This window comes from Antennarius striatus, chromosome 15, assembly GCF_040054535.1.
Source record: "Antennarius striatus isolate MH-2024 chromosome 15, ASM4005453v1, whole genome shotgun sequence".
Classification (NCBI taxonomy): Eukaryota; Metazoa; Chordata; class Actinopteri; order Lophiiformes; family Antennariidae; genus Antennarius; species Antennarius striatus.
Window position 1 is genome coordinate 9,192,812 of NC_090790.1, and position 24,460 is coordinate 9,217,271.

The 24,460-nt window shown below is 40.0% G+C and overlaps 1 protein-coding gene across 2 annotated transcripts in view; it reads right to left on the reverse strand.

Moving 5' to 3' along the window:
• Positions 1 to 24,460, reverse strand: part of bcr (BCR activator of RhoGEF and GTPase) — a 73,812-nt gene that overhangs the window by 4,108 nt on the left and 45,244 nt on the right. For both annotated transcript variants that reach the window (XM_068335262.1, XM_068335261.1), the window contains exons 4-23: positions 22,586 to 22,690; positions 21,592 to 21,777; positions 17,549 to 17,656; positions 16,009 to 16,069; positions 15,848 to 15,900; positions 15,455 to 15,595; positions 8,718 to 8,839; positions 8,318 to 8,483; positions 8,093 to 8,212; positions 7,819 to 7,894; positions 7,623 to 7,727; positions 7,278 to 7,352; positions 6,774 to 6,871; positions 5,832 to 5,963; positions 2,568 to 2,627; positions 2,104 to 2,213; positions 1,440 to 1,579; positions 835 to 969; positions 575 to 704; positions 16 to 178 (exon numbers count right to left, since the gene is read on the reverse strand). In XM_068335262.1, coding sequence (XP_068191363.1) covers positions 16 to 178; positions 575 to 704; positions 835 to 969; positions 1,440 to 1,579; positions 2,104 to 2,213; positions 2,568 to 2,627; positions 5,832 to 5,963; positions 6,774 to 6,871; positions 7,278 to 7,352; positions 7,623 to 7,727; positions 7,819 to 7,894; positions 8,093 to 8,212; positions 8,318 to 8,483; positions 8,718 to 8,839; positions 15,455 to 15,595; positions 15,848 to 15,900; positions 16,009 to 16,069; positions 17,549 to 17,656; positions 21,592 to 21,777; positions 22,586 to 22,690 — 2,286 coding nt within the window. The remainder of the gene's footprint in view (positions 1 to 15; positions 179 to 574; positions 705 to 834; positions 970 to 1,439; positions 1,580 to 2,103; positions 2,214 to 2,567; positions 2,628 to 5,831; positions 5,964 to 6,773; positions 6,872 to 7,277; positions 7,353 to 7,622; positions 7,728 to 7,818; positions 7,895 to 8,092; positions 8,213 to 8,317; positions 8,484 to 8,717; positions 8,840 to 15,454; positions 15,596 to 15,847; positions 15,901 to 16,008; positions 16,070 to 17,548; positions 17,657 to 21,591; positions 21,778 to 22,585; positions 22,691 to 24,460) is intronic.

The following is a 24,460-nucleotide window of genomic DNA, read 5'->3' on the forward strand; positions in this document are numbered from 1 at the left end:
CTAAGATAAAGTGACCTGTGCCATAACTTCAAGGGACCAGCTGTCTCCCATGCTGATGGGTTGGGTGGGGTTGGCGGGGATCTTGCTGTCCTTCTCAGAAGGCCTCAGTAACGTCGGCCCAAACACGGTTGCCAGGTTGTGGAGGGACATCTTGTTGATGCTTTCCTTCTCTGCCACCCTGAGCACAGGAAGACAGACGTGTCCATTGAAAGCACAACAGACGTCAAGACCACAAGTAGGGTATGTTAATGTTTAGTTATAGATCTGTGTGGTGGGGGTGCACCTCAGGTCTTTATTATTGAGAGAAACATTCACTTCATATCCATTTATTTCTATTTGTGGTCTGCTAGCATGTTTCTGAGATACGTGTCGATTGATCACAGAGCTTTGGGAAGGCCCTCTACTTACACCTTATTTCACAAATATCAGGTAGCTTCAGACTATTTCTACAAAATTTGATTGGCTAACAGGCCAGAGGTGAGGGAGTGTGACTGAGAATGTCTTTCAAAAGCACCTTCCGTGTCTTAATAGGGTGTTGTTGTGCACATAGCTCCATGAGCTTCATTGCACCTACCTCTTCAGGTGATCCAGAAGGAAAAGGAATGTGACCAGGTTGGGTTCAGGCAGGGACAGCAGCAAGTTTTCAGGCAGGGACAGCAGCAAGTTCAACATACAGCTCTCTTTGGCAACACTATCAGACAGGGCTGCACAGAGGCAGAGGGGTTTAGTTTTTACACATAATGTATATAAAGGATGTTTTCTTGAGTTGTACAGGTTGCAATCACTACGATTGATTAATTAACCAATAATAAGCTGCTTTTGGAAGAGACTTACTGATGCCACCTGCAAAATTTGGATAGAGTTCATCTGTGAAGAGTGGCTCTGGCAACTCTCTGAAGTACAGCTTCAAGGTCCCAGCGATGGCATTAACATCCATTTCACTCATCATCACTGACACGTCTTTGTGATCTGCAGGACAGCAACAACAGTGACATGAAGATGGGTGGGAAGACAAGAGAGGAAATTGGCACAGGCAGCAGTCACCATGCTTTCTATTCTTCAGTATCTCCAATCCTGTAGTCATGGTAAAATACAACACAGTACTTAGATTCAAAACAAACACACGCAAAATGCAAATGCAAGTTCTTAGGAGTTAGTTCACAAATCTGGTTAAAACAAATCTGTCATTTCACGACAGAGAAAATGTCACACTCACTACTAGCTACGATAACGATCACCTGATCGATACAAAACAAGATAAGATATAGATTTTCCTGTGGATGACCGCCGATAAATCTTCTGTCTTCTTCCTACAAACGTATGGCAGTTATATCATTACAAACCTGAGAGTCACAGCAGAGTTATATATCTAGTTATTATATAATATATAATAACTAGATGAGAGCATATTTGCATAAGTGTATGACGGCTATACTTACTTGTGTCAAAGGCGGTCTTCAAGGCCTGGATGTCAGTGGCGACTCCTGATACTCGGTAGATGCCCACCTCCTCCATACCCCTCCTTTCAATCTCCTCCAGGCACTGCCGGACAATGTAGGGCACCTTGGAGCGTTCTCGCCTGAACGAAAGCAAACATTAATGATAAAAAAAAAAAAAGCTTCTTGTTTTGTTTTTTTTTACTAAAAAGCCGGTAAAAAATAAATAAGGTACGGTGTAAACCTAGTGAAGTAAATGACCTTAGAAAGACGAGCACAAAGTTGCTTAAAATAAACTGAGCTGGCAACACAGAGGAAGGAGGAAGTGCATTCCATTTCACTTGTTCAATTGTGTTGGTGTAGCTGGTAAACATTGCTAATGTGTCTGCAGACCTTCAGTCACCTCAATTAATGGTCTGATAAAAAGAGTGAGGATGAATGAGATGCCTGCAGCTAGCTACTGGATTTGTTAATGCAGATGAGAAAGTAACAGTGATGAGAGCTTCAGTATTTATGTATGGAATAAAAATGAGAAAAATTACATCGCAAAAATTAAATTATCAGCTCAAGAGTGTATGAAAGAAAAAATAAGACAAATGTGTTCTGATGGAGGGAAGGGAGGCAACAGTGCAGGTGAACGAACGACACCCTGATCAGGTCAACTCACTTGGTCACTGTGGAGATCTTGACTCCAAAGACACCCATGGGTTTCCTCGAGGGCATTCTCTTCAGGCTGAATTCTCGGCTGGTGAACTTCATGGAAAGTTTGACCTCGATCTGAAAGGGAGGGAATTAAAGATCTTAAAGTCCAACTGTGCTTACGGAGTGAGAGGCCAGTCTTTGAGCCGGAGAGCCACCTCTAAGAGCTTCCTGTAATCTTATTGAAATCCACCATAATCTAAATGTTGACTTCTCAAAGAAATCAACTGCCGAACCACATGCAGGAGAAACATTCCTTTTTTTCTCTGCGCTCCTTTAACATGAATGTGAAAACATATTGGACAGAAGTTACAGACAAAACTAATGAGGGTACCTTTAGAGTAGAGGTTTGACACAACTGCTATATGTGAAGGCAGGCAGTACATGAAGTTAAGACCAAAACCTGCTGAAGTATTACTGTGATCCACTCACCCCGTTCATGGGAATAACTGTCCTCTGCCAGTCCTTGCCTTGGAGAGTCTGAGGGTCGAGCTGGGCGGAGGAAAAAGACACAATAGATGATTAATGTTACCTTTGTACTACGGAGATATTTCAAAGAGCAGTTTATCCAAGATCATCATTTGAAAGCTGTGATTTTTTTAAATGATGATTTTTATTGAAGTATTATATTAACATAAACTTTACAATCGAGCACTTCCATATTCATTTTCATTAAAAAAATGTGAATATTATGAAATACAAAATTCTGTTGAAGATTTTATGAATAGTTCCCGATACTTTTAAGATTATGATATTGTTAAAAGAAATCATCTAGTCGTGTCCCCTGTCTTGTTTCAGATCACTATACGATATTATCACTTAGATGTTCCACCGCTTGACTCAAATGATAAATTAATCAATGAAAAAAAACAAAAACAAAAATGATAAGTCTGGGAAATGCCCAAAAATAAAATCAGATTAGAGTTGACATATGTCATGACCCTTCAGATTTATTTTATGATTCATCTATATTGGAAAAAATAAAATAGAAATAGACATTAAAGTCTTTGTTGGTCAGCTACAACAAAGAAATAAAAACAAGTATTGAAGCATCAATACAAACAAAGTAAGTATGAAAACAATAACAGGACATCAGTTAAAATTTTTCTGCCAAAACAAATACTTTGAAGTACTTTGATATTTGAAGTATTAAAGACGGTGTTACTATTTTTGTACACAAATAGATGTTGGATCAAAGGATGTTTATTTGTTGATGTACATTATTGTTTTTCAAAGTTTACATGAGCAAAAGCAGAAACTGATCTGAAAACTTTTTCCACTACTGTCCATTTACACGCCTGTGAGCAGGACATGCGAAAAGAACAAAACATAAGTTGCATATAAGCATTTTTTTCTAATGGAGTACTACAGATATGTGCATTCTGAATGAGTTTAGTAGATCATAAATGTTCAATATTTTTTCCATAATGTTTCCTTTTTATGTGTTATTCAGGTGTGTCAGCATAGCAGCGTATAAATCTAGAAGTGCATCAGAACTGAATCTTCCCTCTTTGGTACTTGAATGCTTTAAAGGAGGTTTTTGTCTTATATTACATTACAACCCTTTTTTTTTAATAACTATAGTAAAAATGTTTATTCAAAGCCATTAAATTCACTCCTAGATGTGCTGAGACTCTCGGTACTGGAGAGGCATGTCTGCTGGGGAAGTAAAATCTGCAAGCATATGTACTGTACATCTGACACAATGAAACACAGGTTGTGTAACGTATGATGTGTGTTCACTGAGGTTGAGGCCCATCTGGTTGTGAGTGAAACTGGATTATGTTTCTCATAACTGGATTTTTTCACTGTTGAGAGTGCTTTTTGGTTTCAGCCATTTAACTACATACACCACATGACCTCTGTTCACATCAAGAGTAAACACTTTAAAGGCTTGACTTTTTTGCCCAACATATACGATTTCATCTGTTACAGACTTTTGTGTTTGACGTTTACTGAGCCCCTTTGCTGTCCAACACCGTACACAAGCCAATAAATTAGATCTGTAAAACTAAACTCCAATACAGCTGAGTCGAAGCCAACAATATAAAACTGGAACAGTACAGAAACAGATGAAAAAATGAGAAGACTCATTTTATGGCACTTTAAAAGAGAGTGAAATGTTTATGAACTTATGCATGCAAGTTGTTAATCAGACCTGTACCGTACATCCCAAAATAATAAAATATTATAAAGATATAGCAGTTTTTGTTCACAGTGACTGCTGACACTAAATAAATGGTACTTATAGGGACATTCCCTGTATCTGTCACTGCTGTTTATGTCACTACTTAAAAACTGAAGCACAATAGACTTCAATTTCCATTTCCCAAGTACACTCAGATGTGCAGTATATGATGCAGTGGTTAGGATTAGCTGATGTAATGAATGTAGGCTGAAAACTTAAAAACACACAAGGAGAAACGGTGACAGAGAACGGAGGAATACATATTTAGCATGTTAAGTATATTAACATGTGTTAGGTACACATTCAGTTTGTAGACATTAAATTATAAACAGCTAAATGTTGCTCAGCTACCGTGTTAATGGTTATGCTCTCATGCTTTAAACGTTATTGATTTGCTAAACCAGTAAAACTGAACAGTAATCTGTTGGATTTATGAGCCGCTGTGATTTCTGCTGAAGACAGGAGCGGAGCTTGCTCGGATTTATGAAAATCCTCCTGAGCAACTTTCTCACCTCTCTGGATGGTTTCGTCTGAATGACATCATCTGTCAAGACGCGATCATCTCAGAGGATTATAAAATGAGCCACTAGATGGAGTTTCAGAACTCAATATTCACAGGCAGTTTTGCAGACAGGCAACAAAGGGACTTGAGTGTAGATGACTGCAGCAAATTCATGCAAACCTTCCGGTATACTGCTTTCATAAAGGCCGTGTGTGAGTGACACAAAACAACGCTCATTGCTATCTGCAATGACGCTGCTTTCTAATGCTTTTGTTCTCCCTGCTTTTCGTGCTTTTGTTGCCGAGTTTATTGTAGAAAATAAAAACAAGGCCATCACACATCTTTCAATCCACATGAGAATATCAGAATAACAGCGTTTTTGTGCGAGATGAAACAATGTTCGACGGCTTACCACCTGTCACACACACATAGGAAGACGCTAATGAACACACAAATGCCATTCAGTAGATGGGGGAAATGGGAAAAAGAGGTTTTTGTGGCAGTGAACCAAAGGGGGAGTCATGTTTCAGGTTAAATCTTTTCTTTCTCTCTCCTGATCCACTGAGTGACATTATCCTGCAGGCTGGCGTCGTCTTAGAAACCTAAAAACCTGCTACATAGATGGGCTATCAGCCTGCCATCCATCGTTGACACAGCCCACAGGTTTGGCTGTGTTAGATTAGCGATCAGCTAGTTTCACAGCCAGACCACTCAGGACAAGGTGTGTATTACATTTTTACAGACAAAGCGCATCGTAACATCAACGCACCTCCACTTTAATTTCTAATATGCAAATACCTCCCCGACATACACTCGATAGCAATTAGCTTCTACCCAACCAAAGCCAACCTGTTCATTACATAAGAGAATAATCAATCTAATCAGATTCAGTCAGTCATGGAGCCACAGTGTGGATGTCAGGCTTTGTGGCAGTAGTGGTGACATAACTGCCCAACAGCGATGAGTCCTGGCAGTGTGCTGAGGGGGGGGTGACGTCATGTCTTACCGGGAGCTGTCCTTTCCCCATGATGCGGTCTGTGCTCTCTCCATCCTCTTTGTTCTGCTTGGTCTTGTTGTAACACTTCTCGTAGCAGAGCAGCCTCAGGGTCTGAGAGCCCTCCAGCTCAATCTCAAACTCCTTAGGGAATGAAAAAAAGCAGAAGCAAAAAACAGTTTCACATTGGTGTAAAAATGTACAAGATGTGATGACAACAGTGATAAAAATAATGACAACAACAAAGATTGTGACAAACAGAAAGATTATTACTATCCAGCGTTGCCTATAATTATGTACGGTATGCTGCAGATGGTTTGCACATCGTTCTGAGGACCACGCCACGTTGGTTCACTAAACATTTAGACAGATGTGAGCCATCACCAGCAGCCCCTCATTAGCTGATATTATTTCCACTTTACAGAGCAAAAAACCTCAAAGAGCCTTTTGGGTCCACAGTGGAAAAAAAACCCCAACTACACTGCAGATGAACGGACCCGCTGATTGGGTCAGAGCGTTTCTCTCTCTCTGCAGCATCCAGCTGTGCCATTAGTGAATTCGCGCTTGTGTACGTCAGTGCACTCGTATGCATATGCAGCATGCATTTGTGTGCGTTTGCTTTGTGTTTGAAGGGATTGCAGATGTTCTTACTTCAGAGATGGACGTTAACTGATTATAAGAACAGATGTCAGGTACAGTGCATGTGAGTGTTTTCATCTTTAAAATAAATAAATGAACTGATGAGGTCTTCCAATCAAGGATTGATAGGATTGATTTTCACATCCCATGAATCCATGTCGGTAAAAATTCCAACTTTTGAAGTTTTTATTCCAACTTTTGAAGTTTTAAGCATCAGAAACATAAACATGGTACATATTGAAATGTATTATAAATGTATTGATGCATATTCCAAATTTAAGTATGTGTGGTGCTTTCACCGTACCAGTCTCTTACCTCATTCCACTTGGGCTCAGTAGTATATCGATAAACTCTTGTCTTAGCTTTATTGGAAAAGAACCCAAACGAATCCACCTCCAATGTGCAATAGAGATCTGACAGACAGGAAAGAGGGTTGAAAATATATTACAGAGCTGCTGAAGTGTTGTGAGTGCATTAAATCAGTAATAGAACTGGATAAATGTATGATTTCACCCCCAGAAAGCAAATAGAGTGTGGTTCATGGTCAGTTTAAAATGTTTCAGACAGATGTCCAGGCAAATGTTACACAACTCAGTAAATACACCAAACCAGGTATGTATACAAAACCAACTGCTGTGGATTTCCTACAAACTGTATTTAAGTGTTAATGCTCAAAAATGTAACAAAAATACAACCTTAAAGTAAAGGAATTCATGATTTTAAAAACCTATTAACATTGTTTCTCACTCATCTGTGGTCATACCTAATTCATTTAGACTCATTCTGTTGTTAGCATGGGTTAAAAGGTCAGTGACTCACTCAGGCTCTGCTTGAGGCCGGAGGCAGAGTGGACGATTACATTCAGGAACCCATAGAGACCGGGGGATTCATCCTCTGGAAAAAGAGTTAGCGAGCAGAGAAGAAACAGACGGTGAGGAGGGGTTGGAAAAACATGCAGATTCCTGTTTGTTTTGGAGCAGACCAGGTGGGGAAGGACGCGATAAAACAGCTCTGTGCTGTAAAAAACATGTAGCCTAAACTTCCGGTTGCTTTTTAATTTTGGTTTCAAGTCAAAATAAACAGTCAGAATGAAGTGAAGTGTCAACGCTTGAGCGAACATTTATGTTTGGAGGCTGAAGACAGAGTGCAATCGGTTTTCTTTACCTTCTTTATTGATGCTAAGTGGAATGTGGTGGACAGTCTGCAGTTTGACACATGAGCTGGTCAACATTTGCAGCTCCATGGAAGTCAAGGAGGACGTTTTAATACCTGGAGAAATGAAAATGAGTGTAGACCATGAATGTCATAGTGTGGTTTCTTATTCTCTGTCACAGATCAATAGGATAGAATTGGATTTTACATTTCCTCTGCTGTTCTTTGATCATCTCTCTCCATTCTGCACGCTCATAGTCAGATGACATCAGGAAACCATAACTCTGAAAATAGAAGAAGAAAGTGTTATTTCATCCATGGCCTGGGGTGAAGCAGACTATTTCAACAAGAAACAAGTCATCTGTGTGAATATGTACAATGTAAAAAGTTTTCCCAGTTGCCTTCAAGAAATGTAAGAACACATGTAAACTGCTCCATACAATCCAAGTGAAAAAGGAGAACAAAGACACAGGAGTCATCACCTTGCCGCTCTTGTTGTAGACTCTGAGGGGCATGCTGGGAGATGTTAACAGGAGCAGAGACTCTTGTTCCGAAAGCTTCTTCCTGAGACGCTCGATGACTTTTGAACCCTTGTTGGCTCTCTGAAATCACAGATGAAAATGTTTGATCACCTTATATTGGTTAGAAAAAGTCTCCATCTAATCAATCAATTAGAAACAAACAGATTTCTGCGGGACAGCCCGTACCTTCTCTCTCTGGATCTCACTGCGGAGGTGCGAGATCTTGACCTTCATCGCATCAAGCTCTTCGTCGGGGACCTGGGGGATGGTAAGTGGCTCGGTTTCCTCAGGGCCCTGGAACGTCAGCTCAGTGAGGGGGATGTACCATTTGCTGTCATACTGTTGGTTTTTACTGCAGAGGGAAGGGAAGAGGAGGAAGATGGATGAAGATCAATGAAATATGTAGAAGAATGTAGGTGGAGGAAAACGTATACAACATTAAAACATGAATATACATAATTAATAAATGTTAGACAATATAACATCTGTATTTTTAACATTTAAGATTTTAATATCTTATCTAATTCTCAATAAATGGGAATATTTAACCCCAAAAATAAATGTTATTCAAAGTAGAGCATCATACCCTCCAATCTGTTTCTTTAGCTTGGCGCATAGCAGCAGGTCAGTGAAGAGAAAGACGTGCCTCAGCTTCCTCGCTCCCTCCACCAACTCCACCATGAAACTGTCTCTCAGAAGCTGACGGCTCTGCAGGTACGGCAGACAACAGCAGCAGGGTTAGGGTTAGTAAGACAAAGCTTTTGGCGTCAATACCTCTAGATAATTAGAATCTGTTGTGCAAAAACTGTTGGTATTACTTTTTCCACTCGGTTCGTTGACAAAATAAACATTAACCTTTCAATTTGACTGTATTTATAGACAATACAGTCTAACACGGTATACCACTGACAGAGAGGACACAAAAGGAACAAGGGAGGCTGGATGTTTTACTTGTTGCACCATCATCGAAAATGTTCACTTCATGTTAAACTTCACTTGATGATCGGCATTCAGGATTGCATCAGCTCAATATTAACCATTACCCAAAAATATCATGAGTATTTTTATTCAGTTACACAATCGAAGTAATTCAAGTTAAATTCTTTATTCCGGTGTAATCACGGTGCAGCAGAGGAGCAGAAGTGTGTTATTTAGAGCTGTGGGGCTTATCACTGATGTCAGACTATATAATGAGTTGTGTAATACTGCTACAAGCCAAAAGGGGGCGATGATGTCATTGTGCAAATACGACAAGGCATTTCTTTGGAATGACTGGGAACAAAAACGGAGCAGACCAATGTCAGACCACAACTCAATAGATCATTTTCACATGGTCGTATCTGTGGTTTTAGAGGTCTGCTGTAAACGATTAATGAAAAAAGAATGTTTGTGGGAAAAAAAGGAGGTATTATTCATCAGAATTTTGAGCGTCTTCTTGGATTTGATCATTTCATACACTTTATCTTGAACAGTTTGATTGGACCTGTTAATATGTGGTGAATATCGATATCTTGTTTGAATTATAAATTTGTTTTGTGGGATTAAACTTGATACACAGAATATCAATGACTTTAACTGAGAGTAGTTAATCAAGCGCTGAAAGCTGACAACGTTGAGGTGCAGATTTTCGTTTTAGTGATAATGTGCAGACACAAAGGATTTAACAGCCCATCTGCTCCTGTTCTCCAAGGCAAATTCAGTGAGTTGTCAAGGAGATCTGTTAAAAACATACCCCATTAACAGAATCAAACAGTTTTTCCACCTCCTTCCTACTGTCTTACATGTTGTTTCAGGGGACACACAAGCCCCCTCCATGCTTACGATCCAAGTCAACCTTACAACTCCCTGGTAGCAAGGCCATGAAGCATGACATCACTCTTTTTCACAACCAATCGCATCCCTATCTTCATTCCTTATGCCCCCACATCCTCTTCCTCCCCCCTCCATCATGACTTCACAGTTACTGTCACCACCAGAAGACACCGACGAGGAGCCAATGCATATGTAGGAGGGGTTTATGCGCTTACAAAACCTGACTGGACATCTGCTAGCAACCAGGAGGATCATGCTTTGTCATTCAGTCTTGATGCTGGCGGATGATGGAGAGGGTGAGGGGAGAGGAGGGAAGAGAGTAAATTAAAGACAGAAATTGAAAGAGATCATAAGCATACTAAATGGTTGAAGTGAAAGACAAAAAAGCAATAGTAAAAAGAAGAAATGAAACAGAGCAGCTCCATTAGAGTGATTTGTGAAGGCATCCATTAATGCACATAAAGATCTGCACACCAGATTACAATAACTTTCTGATCTCCAGAAAAAGGATCTAACAGAAGTGTAAATCCCACTAGTGGGTGCATTTATTCATTACCATCTAGATAATGATGCCAGCAGTGATGACAGCTTTTGATAGAAAACTTCCAGATGAGTTTCTTGCTGTCTATCTGGGATTTTCCTCTAAGGGCTGATGCTACATCTGTCGGAAAGCACTTATTAATAGTTCCTTCCTCTTAACCTGATCCTGATATGATTTTCTGATCCAGTTCCAGTCATTTCGAGTCTACATGTTAGGATTTTGAGACAATGATGACACAAAAACAGAATATCGGAAGAAGTCATTCCATATCTAATGCAATCCCCCTGAGGATATTTTGAAACTTGAGTATAAAACACGGCTGGCTTCTCCTTGGATTTTGTCTGTCAGTCGACACACTGTCAGCCTGAATTTAGGATATGTGGCCTTATGTACAGTTAGAGTGAGACACTTGACATTTTTTATCTTTGTTGTGCTCCAGCATGGCATAGCATCAGTCTGTTCCAGGTGCATGAAGGGGGATTTCAGATTTAGAAGTGCAGCATCAGACTAAAAAATAGCTGAAGAAATGCAGGGTGCTGCATAAATTTAGTATCTTTCATATGTCGATTAAAGAAAATAGGAAAAGATTACAGTATGTTCTTTCTTTATAACTTCTTTTGTTTGGTTTTTTTACTTGTTATACTACATGGTAAGAGAGCTTGTGTTGACAGGTTCATCGTTCAGGAGCTAATGCTGCAACACCAGTGAAAAAAATGGAAAATGGAAAAAAGAAATTAAATGATGATTAAATGGTTATATTTATCCAGTGGTGTGTATTATACAGTTATTTTCTCTTTGTCACCAATTTTACATTACTTTTACTGGAAATCGCAGAATTTTCCCATTTACCGCTGAAATACAGAGAAGAGACCTGCGGTGAGATACCAGCCAGCCGAGCCTCACCATGGATTGCACAATGGCTCGACTAGCTGTGCTGGTATGCTACACAGTGAGACCGTAATGTTATCTCTATGTTGCTAATAAAATGTTTAAACACGTTTGCTCTTTGAACTAAATTTCCATAATTTAGCTAATATACAGTGTTTTTTTGTCAGCAACTATACGTGTGTAACGTCTTTCTTGAGTCGAGCTGTCCTGAAACCGCTGGGTAAAGGCACGAAGTGAGGCACGCAGTTCTCGTGCCTCATGGTAGGGGGCGCTGGTGATCCCAGGGATTCGGCCGTGGATTCTTCTTCCTCGGCCGCAGAAGAAGTGACAGCAAAGTACAATCTATAGTCAGCAAGTCAAGTGCAGCCATTTATTTGTTTTCCGCTCGCCTTGCCTTACTATTAAAATGAAGCATAACATATCTCCTTGTTGAGTAGGAACTGCGCACGGACTTCATTTATGAGTAAACATAAAATATAAAAAAAACTTGTAGGTAACAACATAATTTTTTTAAATCAAATGTGCTTATTTGTGTGTTACAGTTTCTACGTATAAATAATTCTGCTATGAGACTTTAAAAATAACCCACTCACTGTTGCTTATTAAATGGTGAATAAGCTACATTGTAGGTTAGTTAGTTTGTCAACATCTTCATCCGATTATGATGAAGTCAGTGCCTCACCAGCCATGAACCTCACCGCACGTCACTGTGAAACACAATACATGGATGTGCCTGACGTACCAACTATATCTCACAAATCTTCAAATGACATTTAATCTGTGGCCAGTTGTTTAAAACACAGGCAGTCATTCTAGCAGCTCTGCCAGGACATAAGGCTACATAGCAGTCCAAGGTTCGGACACACTTTCCTAGCAGAAATGTCAGCTAAATGCTAACACCAGTATTCCCCTGATGAAAAGTTGGCATGCTGACATAATGCTCACCATTTCCACTACCTTAGTTTGAAATGGTGGTTTTTAACATTTGCTAATGAGCAATAAAGACAATCAAATGTTTTGGTCACACAACAAAATACAGCTGCAAGATGAAAAGATACACAAATCTAAATAAATATTTACAATTTTCATAAAAATAATTTCTTTTAACATTTTTCATTTAATTAACGGATATCCATGCAATTATCATTATTATTTTCTGCGTTTATTATGACACACTTGTGACCTTTTGAACCTTTTGACCTTTTGAAGCAATTCTGTGACATAACAAATCACTCCAATCACAATAATGACAATCAGTATTAAAGTCTTTGATCCAGGCCAGACTAATGATTAGATTATTGAACAAAAAGTACAATAGTAGATTAGGTTGGATTACTATAACCAAATTGACTACTAAATCGGACTCATGCAGTTTAAATTGAAGGGTCAGCAGAACTGTCTTTACAGAAGCCTCTTGATGCGCTCTAATGTTCAGGTAATTGAAGCAGACTTGAAATAACCCACTGAGAAACTACTTTACCCACCAAGTCTCGGTAATAATCTTTTCGTCCATTGATCCCATGATAAAAGGGATAAAACAGAGGGAAGATACCAGCTAGATTGGGGATTTATGAGCTTCTAACTGTGTGGGAGTGAACGGGAATCATGAAGAGGGATATTGCATCTGTTTAACCTGCACATTCATAATACACTCACTCAGAGCCTCAAAATGCTCCTTTAATATTTCTTTAAATGCAACTACACATTGCAGGAATGGCTAATAGCAACATCAGTAATGTGATCATTTGAAAACCTGCATAGGTTGCTGTTTTGCTCTGCAGCTATGGTAAAAAAAAAACCCTAACAAAACCAGTTGCCTCATTGCATCAGATGACATTTTCTTGAAATTGCAAAGCAAGCAGGAGAAATACGACTGTCTCAGTTACTCATTTTCGCTGACCGGAACGTCAGCAACAGCCACGTGAAAGGAGAGCTATGAAATGTGCACGCTGATGGTATAAAAGGCAGATTAATTATTGACCGTCTCCTCGCTGAGAGCGCATGCATGTAATGGCATAAGTCCACAGAAGATTCATGCTTCTACTGTATTTAGAACACACAGTTGCAGGGGCATCGCGGTGCTTGTGTGTTTTACAGTCGTGTATAAATGAAACACTCACATGCAGCACGCATAAGGACGAGCTGAGACTGTGCTATGAGGCGCGCACACACATTCACACACATTTCCCACAGCTAAACAAAGCAAAACGAGGAGGTGAACTTGGCATCGCCATCATTTGCATTTTAATGAAGCTTCTGTTTGTTCCCTCCCTTCATTTGGCCAGTCCAGGACCACTGGGGGCCACTTGTGCTACTGCTGCATGCCTCCACTGAGCAAACCACAGGTTACTCACCAGTGTGTAGATGTAGATGGTAAGCCCACCCCCTGTCCTCTAAATTTCAGGTCAGATCATGAATAAACTGAAGCCTTTTTCCTCTGGAAGCTGATCCTTGTCTATTTTTGTACCAACGGAAAATGACGACTAATTCAGGAGGCTGAATTTGTTTTTAAAAGTTGCATCTTCAACCTTTCTACATTTGTGCCTCAGCTATGACGAACAGTGGGGACCTGTTTGACTTACGGATATGGTTTGCACACTCTACTAGTCGAGCCATAGGAAGTATAATTTTCAAACTTGCCGCTTTGTCTTTTTGAAAATTATCAGTGTTAATTTATCTTTAAAGTTTACAGATCAAGTTTGATGATCAAGCAGCTCTTCATAATTTGCTCATAAAACAAAAAGAAAGTGCAAAATCAAGCCTTACTTTTGTAAGATGTGTGCAGACAGTATCAGCCGACTGTGTAGCATGGAAAGAATGTGTCAGCACAAATGATGCAGTCATCCACAAAAACAAAGAATAATTTATGTAACCTTTACTTCGTTTAACCATCTGTTTAAACCAAGGGCCTGATCACCATCATAATGCATGCAAGTCAAAGTGATTTATAATGCATTACACTTTTAAACACCTGCCTCCTCATTGAAGATATCAGCCTGAATGATCACTTAGGACAAGTTATTTCGGTGAAACGCAGCAAAAAAACCTCAGGTATATAACATATGTGTCTATAAGGGACAATATAATAACCCCTATCACTTTTCATGTGCTGCTTTCATGTATCCCTAATCAATATTTGATGACTGGTGTGGACAACTGGACAGACTGGTATGACACTGAGAGAAGAGGGGATTAGAAGACGTGTATGTGTGTGTGTGTGTGTGTGTGTGTGCATGTGTGTGTGTTCAAAAAAACAAACAAAACCCCGCATTGAATGGGACAGTGTATGTCTGTGTGTGAAAGGAAAAGTGAGGTAATGACCCCCCCTGTGAGCAGAGGGAGGAACCAGCACAGCCTTTACATTCGTTCTCTCCCTCTCTCTATTTATGAATAATTAACTTGGAACCTGCCAGTCAGAACGGACTGGTGCCTCATTACGAGGCAGTATATACGGCGGCGTCACGCAGGCTACCTATCAAAAGGCATCAATTCATGCACATCAAGTTATCTCTGGGGATCACAGCGATGGTGGGTGGGGAGGGGGGTCGGTGCTGAGTGCATGTGTATGCATTGTGTGGCCGTGTGTGTGTGTGTGTGTGTGTGTGTGTGTGTGTGTGTGTTGCCAGAGAGATGCAGCAAAAGGGAAACACCCCTCAACTTGGCATGACCATATAAGGACATGGGCCCTGCTTTAAGCTGCAGATTGGTGGCCCCTTCTCATTCATTTGGTTATGCATTCAAGGTCATTTAGAGGGTGGGGCTATGATGTCATCAGGTTTGACGTTAGAGGTGGAGTTACGATACTGGGGGGAAAAAAGACTTTTTGTACAATTTCTTTGTTTTAATGAGGTTAAAATGACATCTTACACCAAAAGCCTTGATAATTGATTTTTATGATTTTGAAAATACAACAAAATAAATCCTGATGTTGGCAGAGTCTCAAATTCAAACAAATTTAGAAAGTAGGTCTATTGATGAGAAAATTTAATTAATTTCCACTGTTTAACCTTCCTTTCAGGTCTCTTAGTGAATCCAAACAGTTTGTTAGCACATGTATACTATATGAGCCTCTGGACGCTTACCTCTCCCTTCTTGACTGTCATAGACTGTCGCCGGGGTGTCGACTCCTCGTTGATGCTGGACAAGAAGTTCTGGGAAATTCGAAGGGCATCCTGCAAAAGTGGATGATCCGGGTGGCTGATGGGTGTGTGTTTGAGCAAGTCCTGGAGCAAATAGAGGAATTAAAATTTTTAAATGTAAGAAACAAAAAAACAAATTCAGGCATATGTTTCATGACAGATACACACATCCAGACAGAGACATTTTCCTTGTCACTGGAAAGACCATGTGTCAAATCTCTCAGGTAACAAAACCACAAATATCACACAATCACACTTGTTCATAATGGTGTCTGTAGGTGTTTAGTGTGGTGTAGATCAAGAACAGGATGTGTTTCAGCACCAGCTCTTACGTACATGAAGTACCAACGTGCTGCGAGTCACTCTATCCACTGGTTTGTAAAGCAAAGCTGCACATGAAGGAGAGAAATCAGTTAATTATTATTATGCATATTTACATACATTTTCAATATAAATATTTCTGCCCTATCAAGTAAAATTAGCACAATGTAACTGACCTTCTAGAGAGTTCTTTGCCGTCTGATCCTTTGAGTCCTTGGGACTCCTCACTTTCAGGTTCTGTATGGAAACAAATGTAAGATTTTAAGTACAAAATCCTTTAAATAAAAGACCTTTCCAAACCAGCTCAGTGTGATAAAGCAATCTGAAATCATAGCAGTAATCCGTGCTCTGGCATTGTGGTCACCCACTTCCAAATTAATTATGCCATCCTCAACAGCTTTTTCCTCACAAACATGCTCAGAGATATGCATCATTACTTCGCCCATTAACAACACTCGATGATGAATTTCCCATCTTCCATACAAACAGCTTCTGCACAGTGTTGTAAACTTTCCAAAATTTGGATTAAGATTGATGGTTTATCAGAAACTGCCACATACTGGATGAATAAAATAAGAGGGATGAGAAAACTAGACTGACAAACATGCTCTGTGTGCCAGACTAAACTCTTAAACTGCTACCAGCCTTAGAAAACATAACACTTCTGGGAATGTAGGTTACTGATTTACGCCAAGCCACTTTGTTTTATATTAGCCTCAAAAGCCTGATCTGAGGCCTGACAGAAAGGATTTTCCAATCCAGTTTGTCTCTGATATATTTTCCTGCAAACCTGTGTTTGGGTAAAAGATAAATGTGCCAATTTGTAATTATTTCAAAGCTAATCTATGGTTTGAGCTCAAAATGTCCTGGCCAGCAATGAGAATTAAATCACCAACCACCATCACTATCCTCGTACATTGCCCCATTGTACTGGTGTGCACACATGTATGCAAACTACAAAAGAAATCCACACATGAACTCAAAGAAAATTGCCCCTGGCTGCATTTGTGCAGAAATATTCAGCAGGACATTCAAATTTAAATGCAAGGAAATGATAAAAGCTGCGTGGGTGAAAAAAGCGAGAGAGATTTGCAAATACAGTACTTCAGTGACAAAAGTGTTGAGGAGCTGCAAAATACACTCTTCCTACAAGACACCTAATAACACAACATTTAATACTAGCAGTTATTTTCTTTATCATTTTTGTTTGACTAACAGTGCGGCTTTTCTCTCCAGTGGCAGGATGGACATATTAACACTTAATATGTTGCATGAGTAACACAATGAGAGGGTAGCATACAGAAACAGCACTATATGCTGTATTCTGACTAACTACTCTGTAGGAGGAGGATATAACCAACCTGACACTTGTGTTTTAATGCAGAGTCAGGTTGTCTGAAAATCATGCTTTCTAATAAAACCTTAAACTGTACCTGTACTTACTTTCATCTAAATTAGACACAGCAGCGCTCTATACATCAAAAAGGAACAACTTGTGAAATGCAATTGGATAATTTGCTGGTATGCACGGGGTCAAACGTCTGACTGACTGATTTAACACGGTGGGAAAGCAGACAGAGCTTTGAGGCTGAAGCTCAGACAGTGACTTTTCTCATGCAGTTCCTCCACTTACATTTGCGGTGTAGTGTTAAATAATAAAAACATGCATTTCTATAATGTATTACATCACTCCATTCTTTCCTCTCTTCATCTTACCTCAGAGATTTCAGCAAACTGTGTGTTTGCCTGGCAGCACTTCTCTGCCGTCTCCACGGCCACTTCATAGTTGTCCACGAACGCTCTGTAAACTCCAAGCTGGCTGGCCTAATGGACAGAGAAGCACAGGAATGTGAAGTTCATATTCTAATGAGCACATCTGACATGTTAAAATGTTTGTCCGTGATTTGTGGAGAGGCTGTTATGCCAGCAATCCATCCTTTAAATCCAACTGTTAATATAGTCAGTTAAGTTCAAGTGATCCTGGAGGAGACATAAACATTTTCCCTTTTCTATGAGATGGAGCAGTAAACTTTATTTCAGGCAGAAGTTCACACTGAAACACTCTCCACAGTCGCCCTCGCAGCGTCTTTTGTCAAAAGGAATTTTTTTCCCAGTAAATGTGAGATGTGTACATAAAGTTTTGTAACAAAATACTGAACATGTTTTGAGGCACTCTTTCCCTCAGAAACTCATCTAGGAAAAAAAAAAAAAACATTCAACAGAATGAATCTGAATTTAACTGGTAACCATGGAAATTTGCAAAAATACAAACAATTGAAATTCCAACATGGCAAAAGACACCACTTCAATATGTGGTTGTTGTGTGTAGAGGGTTTGCTTGAAAACAAAAGTAAACTCAAGCAATACACCCCAGAAAAGAAACTTGATGTTCGGATCTAGTTCCTGCACTCCTCTCGTCACTCTTTTCCACTTTGCCTGTTTGCCGTGTGAAATACTGGACATAACAGCAGGTACTAAAAACTTAATAATCTAAGTTATGATTAAAGATGGCGACCACAGTCAGAAAAACAAGGTGCGACCATGGCGCTCCTTGCAGCCAGGCCTGTTGTCTTGGCAACCAACAAGACCTGTACGGGCCACAGGGTGAGTAATTAATGATTGGCTTAACAGAGCCTCTGAAAGTAGATTTAGTAAGCTGGATGGTTGAATACACTTCACATGAAACACCGTCTGCCAGCGCTGAGATCCATCGCTGCGTGGAACAAAGGGAAATCAATTCTCCTGAACAAAAGCTGATGGAGGAGCAAGTACGGTGAGGACGGGCTTTGTGCGCAATGTTGAGACACACACACACACACGCACACGCACGCGCGCGCACACACACACACACACACACACACACACACACACACACACACACAAATCAGGTAATTTACTGCATATACTGAATATCTAGTAAAAATGAGAACATTTGCATTACCTTCTGTCCCACTTGTCATTTTTTAATTATTTGTATTCCCAGGTGTTGTTTTACATTTGTTGCACTTTTAATCACCTTTTTTAAAAAAAACTTGTATATCCCAGGAATCCTTATTAATATTGTTAATTTTACCCTTATTACCTTTAATAAACTCTTCTTTTTTATATATGTAGAAAAAAAAATCTTATATAATAAAATTAATAAAAAATATCCACCCATTCGTATGCGACTGTATCACTATTCTTGTCTCAAAGTGCTCTCAAACTCTAACCCCATATATTCAGACATGACCTTTGAAACAAGCGGTCACGAGGGTGAGGGGGATTCAATTTTGGCAGGAATGTGAAGTCTGCACTTCTTTTTAACTTTATGCAATCTTAAAAACCGTCTGAACAAATCACAGCTGTGATGCCGTTTTGCCGAGAGCAACTATGAAGAAACCTAATCAACGCAGAAGTGAGATTTGTACCTTCTTTGTAAACAATCTGTTCTTAATACTCACCGAGAAAATTCTGGCTGTGAAATTGCTACAAAATGGATCCAGTGTTGTGCACGTACAACACATTTTCTAGGAAGAGGTAAAATGGAGAAAGTAATTTCCCCAATCCTGCTATCCTGTGTCCTGCCCTGGGCCACACAATCTGCACCGCAGCAGAGGCCATTCAGAGCTTGACAGTTGGACTGTGGAGGGAACAGAGGCTGAGCGTCTGCCAGCCTCATCCACACTAACACTGCAAAGGGTTACCAAGATTACCACGGCTCCAATATCATGGCGTAAAAACTGGTTTTCTGGTGATGAAAGAAGCCGCCTGGGTGTTTGGATTTCTCAGTTCGGAATCTGTCCTTTGTGCGATCTGCAGCGGAAAACAATGTTAAGAAAACCGCCTCTCGACAGGCTACAGTGGATGTATGAGAAAACTGGATTCAGACGCTCAGCTCCAACAGAGTGAAACGACTTCTTTACAAGGAGGAAGCACTGCTTTGTCTACATCTACATCGTACTGATGTACAGAAAATGCCAAGACTCTGATGCTTGGCAAGAAATGCTTGACATCTAAATTTAGATTACTGTAATAGCATGTTAGCATTTGCTACTACTACAGCAGTCAGTCTCATAAAACCTTATGACTTGCAGTGAATCAGAAACGTCAGTCGGGTTAGTGCTCGAAATTGTTTTGTCTCTAAAATGGTACAAACAAGAAGTTAGTGTAGAAAGCAGTCATTTAAATGTGATGAAGCGACTGTCTCAAAGGCACAATAAGAGATCAGGGGGTATTTTCTCCTCCTATGAAAGCACAGAATGAATCTTACTTTGGGTATCCACCTCAGAAAAGCACAGCTCAAAGCTATCTTATCAGTTAGCCAGTGTGTGTAGTATGACAACTTTTTAGAGACAGACGATGCACAAGCATGGGTCGGCCCCATTTTCAAACTCTCTGACACTCATTCTCATAACATATCAGTGACGCTGTTCTTCTTCCTCTTTTCGCTCCATCTCCTGCCTTTGCTGTTCCGGCTTTTCATGAATCTTAAAGCTCTTCTTTCCTAACAGATTTCAGTCATGTTGAAGCAGTTTTAACAAGGACAGTGCCCAGATCTACTCACCTACCAAACTGTTGTCGTCTCAAACTCCCTTTCCACATTCAGCCCCTCTGCTCTCCTCCAGTCCCTCCCTCCCTCTCTAACCATGTCCTAACCAAATCACTGTAATGTAGATTTTTTTTTCTTTTTCATTTCGCAGGCTCAGCATCTTCTCCTCCTAGTACTGCATTAACAACTGTCTGGATGGGGGGGGGGTGCAGCTGTAGCATAAATCTATGTGTGCACATTCTCGACAAAGACAGCCAGACTCCAGGTAATTGTGGTTTACAGAAAAAATGTGAGAAAACTTTTGTCAGCTTTTTGTCACATTGATATAATGGCTGAGGCCTGACAAGGAAAACCGAATCACACCAGGCATTGGACTTGTGTATAATTCAATCCATCTGAAGTGAACTGAAGCTCATAAAACAGGCAAATTGAAAACTTGTTTCATGTCTTGGTGAGATCTCTGGATGGATCTGCAGGTCAGACGACTAACTGCAGCACTGCTTTCAATTTAAACAGTGACAGCAACTCATTTTATCTATTTTTTTCCCCAGATTGAGAAGCAAGAAAATGTATGTGTGTGTGTGCGTGTGTGTGTGTGTGTGTTTGTGTGTGTGAGTGTGTGTGTGAGAGAGAGAAACTTCTATTTATAGCAGCTTCTTCAAGACATAAAGCACGCAGTGATGGTCTCAGCTGCCGAAGGCAAAAAGGCGGTATTGTGAGACATGGCTGTACCGCCCTCTGTATGTGTGTGTGTGTTCATGTGTGTAAAAGCATGAGTGGGAGAGAAGCAGCATTTGGGAAAGAATTAACAAAATGATTCACTGTGGGTTAATTGACCTATTGTGAAAACGATTTAATAAACCCAGTGTACGTTTCGCTTCAACATCTTTGGCAGAATCTACGCATTTTGTTGTGTTACCCATTCTATGGCTTTACTAAGTGAGGCTAACAGATGTGGCTTCAGATGGCCTCCTGACACAAGAGGCAACATGCCTGTGAGTCATTTCACTCTAAAACAGTTGATTTTCTTTGGGTCTGTGATCATAAGGTCAGACAATGTGGCAATGCGCTTTTTACATGTCCTTTCTGACACAGTCAGAGAGGATATGCCCAGTCTGCCCCGTGATGTCACTTTAAGGGTCGAGCAGTTACACCCAGGGCAGTACCTATATGCAGTCATTGGTTCGGAAACACAAGCTGAAACCATTTCTCCTTTCTTTTTGCTTACCAATTTCTGGAAGAGGTCACCGACTCTCTGGTGGTGGCTCCACTGTTGGACGCGAGGAAAGAGACCATCGTAGAACTCCCTGTGAATCTCGTAGAGCTCAGGCACTTTAAAGAAAATCGTTTCTATCTGGGGCAAGGTGAGCACCGGCTGCGACGTCGTAGCTGCCGCCTTCAGAGGCTTCATGGGCTGAGAGGAACAGATGAAAGAATTAAGATGTGCTTCAAGCAGGGCAGCTTTGTCTGAACAGTGACCACTTGTCCTTTAGAGTCATTTTATAGATGAAATATGACAGATTATCATTTTAACTGTTCGTAAAAAAAAGTAGAATAGAATAGAATCCCTACACAAGTGTACGACGAAATTCTTTGACAACTGCAAAGAACTTAGTTTCAGGTATTAGGTAGATATAAATAAAAACAAGAAAAACAAAAACAAAACACAGGTTTAAGAATACTAGGAAAAGAAAAAACTTAGTTTTGTATACATTTCTAGCCGCCTCATTACTCATCACATTTTCATTAAAAGTTACTGGACTAGATTACAAACAAAATATCGTTGGTGAAATATTTTTTTTTCTTGAATAATTATCAGACTATCACAATCAATAATAATAGTCACTGTAACTTTGACACAAACTGAGCTGTATTGCTTTATACTCTGACAGTACAGTTGTCAGACAGACAGATGAGAGTTTGGTGATCATTCTCAATACATTTATCACTGTGAACGACACCTCTCATAGTGATTCATTCTACTGTTACCGGATAAATCATGACCAGGCAGTTTTACAGCAAACGACTTAAGAAAGTACTGAGAAATTTAACAGAAACTCAATGTGCCATCACCCTGAGATTTGCACTTGTGGCCATGACACCTGCTGTTAAGTCTAAGTTGTAGAGCCTCAGTTTATGAGTAGATGATAACATTGATTTGCAACATTTCTTTCACTGGGCTAACACAACACTGGATATTAAAGAGACAAGCAGCAGCTTACTAGCAGCAGTGCCTCCAGATGACTGAGGTATGTTTCCTCAGTGGCCAAAATCCCCGACAGGACCCACTTCCTCATTTCCAAGCCCTTTTCCAGGTCACATTCAGTCTGTAACAAACAAAAATACGTAGAAAAATTAGTGAAGGCAATATCCAGCATTAACCCATCATGCACAGCAATTAACCTTGCCTAATCTATTTTAATTTAGTCCCTAAAAACAAACTTACTTAAACTAATCTGCTTTTATAGTGGAACGTACAAAACTATTTTGTACGCGATGCAACCTAAAAAATAAATTCAAAGCACATCATTCCCCATGTTAGCTGATCGTCCAAGGCTGGATCTGAACTGATATATTTTCATGCTTGGAGAAGTTTCACCTCTCATCCAGGAGGCTTCTTGTGTTCTAACTAACTGGTGGGATGTACAGACATTTAAATTCTTCTGGGGTTTCTAACACAATGTGACTTGTTTAGACGAAAGATTGAGTCACAAGACGGGTCATTAAAGTCAATGATGGAACAAGTAGCTAGTCTGCCTAGGGTGGGGGGGTGTCATGGGAGTCATTAGCATTATTATCAGTTTTGTCTGAATCAAGGTGAGAAAGACCGACTACTTTCTCTTCCAGAAACTTTCTGGGAGATGTGCTGATGGCATTGTTGTTTGACCTCTGCCTCTATTTAAAGATGATCAGTCCAATCTGACGTTACACACCTCTCAAACCATTTATCTTCTCTGTCCACAGTGTGGGCGTCATTGTCTTCAGATACTTTATCAGGAACAAGAACGTCTTCAAACAGTTGCTTCAGATCCCCAACCTTCTAGGATGAATGAGAATCTATAGAAACTTACACCAGCTGGGAGAAAGACCTCAGAGCTGACTCGTACAGGTCAAAGTGGAGGGTCTGTGCTTCTTACTAAAGCTTTGCCGTTTGAGAGTGGAACAGTCTAGAAAATCAAACAGCAACAACTCCACCTTCTAACAATCCTCCTTGGTTGCCTCCTCGTTCTCTTCAACCCAGTCAAAGCTCACCAAGGACTACAAACATGAAAGGAATCAGAGTGAGAGGAACTCCTCAGGCTTGTTTAACCATGAACTCTGAACTAACTCAAACAAGGGGGGAGTCTCCCATGGGGGAGATGTTGGCTTATAACTGAGGCAAACACAATTCCAGTTGATAGTGTGAGTTTTTGGGTAGGCAGTAATAGAATAGGATAGAATGGAAAAAATCTTTCTAGCAGTCAGAATGGGGGCCAACCATGGGATGTAAATACACATTATACGCTAGTTTGTTGTTTTTTTTGGTGCATATACCCTTTTTCTCATATTTATGTTTTTAAAAGTACAGTCCATATTTTTACTGTCACATGTCAAAGTATCTGTTCCTTCTGTCTATACTAATGCTATTTCAACGAAAACACTAAACATGTGAAAAACTTGATCTGAACACAAGCTAAGAGAGATGTGTAGCTGATATCTTTGAAGGCTAATTTAAGATAGACAAGCAAAAACTGTTAACCTGAGCATCTGGTAAGAAAAAAAAAAAGCCCATTCAGAGGCAGAGCACAAGAAACTAGACCAGTTCATATTTTATGTATTGCATATGTTGTGAGGTTTTAGATGACTGCAGATGCACATGCATTTTTTTTTTAAAATCATGGGGCAAATGGGCCTGAACCATGTTTCCATGGCAACTGCATAAACAGACACTAGCATGGGTTTAAGGGGACTGTTACAGCCAAGAGATTATGAAACAATTCAGGATTATTATAGACCCTGGAACACAAGTCCATTATCAGCGCAGTTTCTGCAGAGCTGTTTCATTACTGTCAGACAAACACATGATTTAAAAGCATAAAGCGCATCATTAATTTAGA